Source organism: Bidens hawaiensis, unplaced genomic scaffold (assembly GCF_021521415.1).
Source record: "Bidens hawaiensis isolate Kalapana, Puna unplaced genomic scaffold, B.hawaiensis_p1.1 tig00005195_1, whole genome shotgun sequence".
Classification (NCBI taxonomy): Eukaryota; Viridiplantae; Streptophyta; class Magnoliopsida; order Asterales; family Asteraceae; genus Bidens; species Bidens hawaiensis.
In genome coordinates this window covers 1,554,861-1,561,989 of record NW_027491335.1, presented here as the reverse complement: position 1 = coordinate 1,561,989, position 7,129 = coordinate 1,554,861, and the positions used below count along the sequence as shown (strand labels likewise).

The following is a 7,129-nucleotide window of genomic DNA, read 5'->3' as shown; positions in this document are numbered from 1 at the left end:
GGGAGCACCCTTCTAGTGTAATTATCAAAAGCGAATTACTTAAGTTCCGTTTTATATGTGATGATTGGGTCAACCCTAGTTAGTTATAAACCTATTGGATCGGATCCAATATGAGGTTTTGGATTCACAAGAGTTCTGCATCAGTGACGCTTCTAGCTTGAAGAGCTAGCAAAACCGACAAGGTTGCAATATTTCGTGTGTATTTCATACTAGTCAGTAGTCAAAGAATTATTATGTCATTATATGTGAAGTTGAATATATACTTAAAAACTAAAAAGGTACAAATATATTGGTACAAAGTTGACATTTTATAGAGATTTTATTCACAATTATTTAGAAGTTGTTTGAAAAGGTCCATTAAATCTTTTTAATTATTATTCTATTAAAGAAAAAAAAAGGCAAGAGAGTATCTAACTAAATCCTTGACTACTATTCAGTGAAATAAGCCGACAAACACTGATTAGCATAATCAATCTTTTATAATATTTGATAATGATCAACTAATCAATTTATACATGTCCATTACTATAAGTTTTACATCTACAAATTCTGACGATTACATAAACCTATCTTTCGGATATACAAAATTTAGTCCTTGACAATATTGTCGATGACAATACCGATAGGTGAACTAGGCTCTATATGTTCCAACATTTGCACGACTATCTTCATTGACGGTCTTTGCGCAGGGAACCGCATGGTGCAACGTATTGCAATGGTTAACACTTTAACCGCGTCTCTCTTTGACTCGTCTGGAATATTCGGGTCAACCAACCCGATTACATCATCATTTTTCCTCATTTCATCATTAACCCAATATACAATATCTTTATTTTCACCAAACTCGGGTTCCACGGGCTTTTTTCGGGTTACCAGCTCCATCAGTACAACCCCAAAGCTGTATATGTCACTTTTTTCGGTCACATTGAAAGTATACCCATATTCTACAAGTTAAAACACACAATTATTCAATTATCACAAAATATTGTGGAGAAAAACAAGCTCGAGAGGTAGACTAACCAGGAGCGATGTAACCATAGGTTCCCGCTATAACGTGCGATGATTTCGTGATATTGTTTGTTTGCATAATTTTTGCTAGGCCAAAATCAGCTATTTTCGGTTTCATTTCCTCATCCAACAAAATATTACTCGATTTTACATCTCGGTGTATCACTGGTCGATCACACCCATGATGCAAGTACTCCAATCCCTTTGCGGCCCCCATCGCAATCTTGTATCGAACGCTCCAATCCATTTCCATCTTTTGATATGTATGTAATCGATCCCACAAACTACCATTAGGCATATACTCATAAACAAGTAAATTCGAGTCCTCGTTTGTAACACTACAATACAACTTCACCACATTTACATGTCGGATAGAGCTTAAAGTGGCCACCTCAGCATCATACCCCACACACCGACTTTTTTGTTTCGGTAATATCGTTGCACTGCTCGAGTAACTTCTATGGTCACTGGAGTCTATACCTGACCTCCACATATGTTTCACGGCCAACTTCGTCCCACAACTTAACTCAACTTTATACACGTTTCCAGAACCACCTTTCCCGATCAAATTGTCGGGTTTGAGGGATTTTAGTATCTCGCCTTCATCAAAACTAATGACATGAAAAGGCTTCATATCCCATGAAAAACCTCGGTTCGTTATATTGTTGCAATATTTTTCCCTCGACTTCACGAGGAGAAAACACGCTATCGACAACACCAACACGAGTGCACCCGCAATAAAACAATATTTCGCAACCCCTGACCCGCCAGAGTGTCGAGAATCCGGTGAACATTGCCGAAGACTTTTACTATTCTCGGCACATAACCCCGGATTCCCGGCAAAACTACCACCGTACGCCTCCGCCAGTAAAGACTCCGGCACCCGCCCGGTCAACATATTGTTTGACAAATCAATAAGGCTTAGCTTCAACGACGACAAACTCGTCGGAATTTTACCGGATAGTTTGTTACCGGATATGTTTAATGAGTTCAAACCTCGTAAAAAACCAAGACTCGCCGGAATATTTCCCGAGAGAGAATTTCCGGCGAAGTTTATATCGTTAAGAGAAACACATGAACCAAGAGACTCCGGGATACTACCAGAAAACAAATTACCTTCCAAATGAAGACTGTTGAGGCTCTTCAAGTCCCCAATTCTTGCCGGAATCCCACCGGAAAACTCATTATACATCAACTCCATTTTCTTCAAAGATGACGCTTTCGATATTTCCTCCGGCAACTCACCGGAAAAATGATTATTAGATAAAGAAAGCTCTGTTAATGATTTAGCTTCACCAATATTTGGTGACACTTGACCTTCAAACTGATTCATGGCAACATCTATCATTCCTAAACCAGGCAAACTCCATATACCATCCGGAATTCGACCCGAAAGCGAATTATTGCTCACTCGTAAGCGCTCCAACGACGAACAGTTTGCATAAGTCTCTGGCAGCCCACCGGTGAAGTTGTTTTGCAGCATCGAAATATCATAAAATTTCCCATTTTTGCACATATATGGTGGAATTGAACCCGTTAACAAATTCGACGATACATCAATGAATGTAAAATCCGACCACGACCCTATTTTCTCTGGTAACTCTCCGGTGAACCGGTTCGTGTAAATTGAAAATCCTTGTAAGAACTTAACCTCTCCAAACTCCACCGGAATTTCACCCGAAAACTTATTCTCAAACAATTGTAAAGACTCAATACGAGTCAAATTCCTTAACTCAGAAATATCACCTTCAAGACTATTATTCGAAACATCAAGCTCCTGAAGCATAACCAAATTTCCAAACCCGGTCGGAAAACTCCCAGTCAGGCGGTTATCATAAAGCTCAAGAACCTGAAGATTCTTGAGCTTGGTAATCCCTGATGGGATTTCTCCAACCAGGTAATTATCAGAAAGCTCGAGTTGCTGTAACAACTCGAGCTTTCCAATATCCTCGGGGATCGTCCCCTGGATGCTGCAGTTCGTGAGATACAGTACTTGCAGCATCCCGAGGTTTAAAATTTCCAGTGGAAATTGGGTTTTATCAAAAGTAGTGTCTCCTAATATCAAGTACGTGATGTTATTAAGTGTGTTAAGTGATTTCCATGGAAATTGTCCGGAAAAACGAGTGAGGCTTATGTTTAGATATTGTAGACGAGTTAACGACGATATGTCCGGGAAGTTACCGGTGAACGAGTTGTCGCTGATATCAAGATGTTGTAGATTTGTGCAGTGTGATAAGGTGGGACTAATAGTACCATGCAAAAGATTTGATCCTAGTGAAACTTTTTGTAGTGATTGGATAGTGCAAATCGAGTCAAAGTCAACTGTTCCCGCGAGTTGTTGTTGCAAAAGATTGATTTCCGTGACCGAATGCTCGTCGTGGCATACGATTCCAGTGAAGTTACACACGGGGTTGTTTTCGTTCCACGTTGTGAAAAGCTGGGTGTTTGAAACTGTTAAAGCTGTTTTGAATTCGAGAAGGATTTGACGAGGGTCGGATTCGGAGAATGCGGGAATGACAATCAAGAAGATGAGGGATAGAAGGAGGATGGAGGAACCGGAGATTGATGCTGGAGACATTCCGGTGATGGGTTTATTATGAGTCAAAATATGCGGGTGGGACTTGGAAGTGAAGTAGGGAATGAGTAGTTGAATTCTAAACATTTTTATATCCAAGATGTTTGAATTTTTAAATGAGTTGATATGTTTGTATTTTAGTTACAACTATGCAAATATTTAATAAACTATAGTTTACATATTCCACAATTACCATGGCTAAAATTATACATGAAGGGTGGTGTGATATTTATTGTCCACATGTCTAATAATATTTTTCCCACAAAAGGATCTAAAATAAGAAGAGGTGGATAATGGATGAGCATATAGACCACAAACAAACTTGTCACATACTATGCATTATATGTGTCACTAGATTATTAAGAATAATTATTTCAAGTAAAAGGATGAAAATTTATAAAGATTTAGGCTAATTAGGGTTGTTCACGAATCAAATCGAATGCGGATATGCTCATACTTGGTTTGGTTTGAAAGCGAGCCGAACCACGCGGTTTGAATTAAAAGAAACGAGCGATATCTTTATGCTTGAACTTGGTTCGGTTTGAAACTGAGCGGCTAGGTTCTGCTTGATTTCGTACAAAGTTTCCAATTTTAAATTTCTAAAACTTCAAAATATCATTAATTTAAGACCTTCAACTCTAAATTGTTTAAAGTTCCACCTCTAACATGCATAAAACTCTAACAACAAAACATGTATAAAACGAGCGACTATGATTTAAATTTGAACTTTGAATTCAACACAAAAGATTGAAATTTTAAAAACTTTAAAAAAATAGTATACTTTTATATATATATTCATAAAGTTTATAGATAAAACTAATAAATAAAAAATAATTCGAGCAAGACGAACCGAACCAAACCGAGCGAGGCTTCGTTCGTGCTTGGATTGTTTTTAAACCGAACCGAGCCGAACGGCTCACTTCCAAACCGAGCTGAAATCGACCGAGCATTTTTCAAGCGAACGGCGAACGAGCGGCGAGCATTTTGAACAGCCCTAAATTAGTTACAGTTTATTTTTATAAGTTTTAGGATAATTAATTACATTGAGATAAACATGTGAGGAGTTGTAGAATACCCATAAAATACAACCCCTAGCGAACCCCATTATAATTCCCGTCCATAACTTTTTCTACTCTATGATGGTTATAAAGTTTGATATAATAATTCGAATACACAAAATCAAAAGTGAGGCCAAACTTCGTTGTTACATATGAGTAAAGGATCATTCGCTAAAAGAAATAAAGCCTATTACACGATATGAATATATTAAGATTTTAAATTAACATTTTTATCATATTGGTATTAAAAAAAGCTCATATATTATATAATAAATGTTATTAAAATATATTTGTAAAAATAGAGCATTCAGTATAATTCGTAACCAATTAAAACATACGAAACGCCAGTACAAAATTGTAAATGTGGTGCAAAATTCTTGAAAATGTGCTTTTGCCGAAATTATTGTCGGGTTAACGAGTTAAATTGATGAACCTGGATATCAATTAACCCAACACGGCCAATGAGTTGGCCTATTATAAATGAGTTGCGGAAATATACTCTTTGTGTTATATTCTAATTTTAAATGGATTGACGATTCAATCCATTAGTTAAACAAGAAAAAAAAACTACGTGTTTATTTATACATGTCAATTCAAAACTGGCCATTTTCATGCGTATTCGGGGTTCATTAAGGTTTTGAGTTTACACTTTGTGATAGGTTGTTTTCATTATTGGAAAATTATGACGGTGGGCCGTCCAATTTGACGGAGGTAGACGAAGACCTAGCACGTGGGCGTCTGGTTTACTTGCATTTTCCAACGAAATTTAGGTTCTAAAATTGGATCAACGCAACACCACTTCACGGAGCCTTCCCCTTTTGTTTTCTTTCTATTTTTTTTAATATATTAATACCATAGTAAACAAAATTGAATAAAAACAAAAGCATGTTGTTAAGTAATGCATTGTTTGTTCAAGGAAAAGTAATGTTTGTTATTTGTTTATTGTAAGGTGAGCTTAGTTCGGTACCGATTCTAAATTTCTCAAAAAGTTGCAACTTGTATTGAAAAGCTTGATATTGATACTGTAGCGAAAATTTAGTAAATACTGGTATCGATCCCGAATTTCCCGATCCTGATTCTTTTAAAACTTGATACTGGTACGTCGTACAATTTGCTCATCCATAGTTTATTGGCATATCTTTATCAATCAACATTTAATTATTTTATATCATGTTTTATGTTTTAAATTTGAGTAATTCGTATGATATAAATTGTAAATACAGTTAAACTAATACTTAATATTATAAATAATTTATGTATTGTAGACAAGCATTTTAGATTAGGCTTAACATTTGGGATTTGATATAACTAGATTAGACTCGTTAGTTTATGACTCCATGACTGAAGAAACACTAATTGACCCCGGTCAGATTACGGATAATCTGGGGGTTAAATAGATGTTTCCCACGAGGGGTTAGGTCCGGCAAAGATGGTTCTTCTGATGACCTGCAAAACAGACACCGTGAGCTCGTCACTGAGAATGGGGGTATCTCCTTGTGACCACCCTCCGGCGTGAGAATCAGACTAGATTGCTCTTGAATATAAGTGTATATATTGAGAGATTGCTAGAGAAGATAAGATGATGAGATAATAATATCATTCCAAGGTGTTGGAGTATTTATAGCCGAAGGTAGGTTTCCAAGAAGGTACAGCCGGCTGAATAGTATTCCTGTTCTGCCAACTGTGGGCTACGCACATGCCATGCTGGTGGTTGGTGGGTAGGCAGCGGCTGATAGTGACCAGGCCGGCTGTGTACTATTCCTTTTCCACCAACTGCAGGCTATGCACGTGCTACGACAGGTTGGTGAGTAGGCAGCGGCTGATAGTGACATTAAGTAATAGAGCATGCTGCTCGTTGTACTGTTGTCAGTGAGCTGTCGCAGCTTTGGTCAGATCTTTTGTCCATACCTCGTCAGGTACAGTACAAAAGATCCTCCAGTAGCGTACGGACTGGCTCATTTGGGCGGGAGTTTTCCCGGCTTTGGGCGGGAATATTCCCGGCTTGCTCACTCCTTCTTCAGGTGACATTACTGAATTATTTAAGAGTTAAGTGCCTTGTGCGTGTAGCCTTGCTGCGCGGGTAGCCTTCCCTGATGGCTAGTATCCGTTGCTGCGGGAACAGGCGGAGTACGTCGACCATTGGGAGGCTTTTCCTGCGGGAACAGCTTGCGTACTGCGCGTAAGGACGCCACGTCTTTGAGCATGGTGGGTCCTGCGGATCCAGTTGGTTTCTGCGCAGACGTCTCTCTTCAAGGTGAGTCTTGCGAGTTTAGCCTTTGCGCAGACATCCCTGTTGAAGGTGAGTCTTGCGGGTTCAACTGCGCAGACGTCCCTCTTTGAGGTGAGTCTTGCGGGTCCAACTGGGCTCTGCTGGGACCTACCTCTTCAAGTCCCCCCAGTCCAATGTTCTTCTCATGAATTGTTAATAAGTGAGGTGAACTTTTGGACTTAAGCAAAGGGTTTAGTTTTAAGGTTTTCCATGGGGATT

At 38.6% G+C, this 7,129-nt stretch overlaps 1 protein-coding gene across 1 annotated transcript; it reads right to left on the bottom strand.

Annotated features, from left to right (window-relative positions):
• Positions 1-525: 525 nt before the first annotated feature.
• Positions 526-3,829, bottom strand: LOC143629493 (receptor-like protein kinase 7). The gene is made up of 2 exons (XM_077098763.1): positions 1,021-3,829; positions 526-944 (listed from the first exon to the last, which is right to left on the bottom strand). Exons 1-2 carry the CDS (start codon positions 3,668-3,670, stop codon positions 589-591), a joined length of 3,006 nt encoding a protein of 1,001 aa, XP_076954878.1. The 5' UTR covers positions 3,671-3,829; the 3' UTR covers positions 526-588.
• Between the last annotated feature and the right edge of the window lie 3,300 nt (positions 3,830-7,129).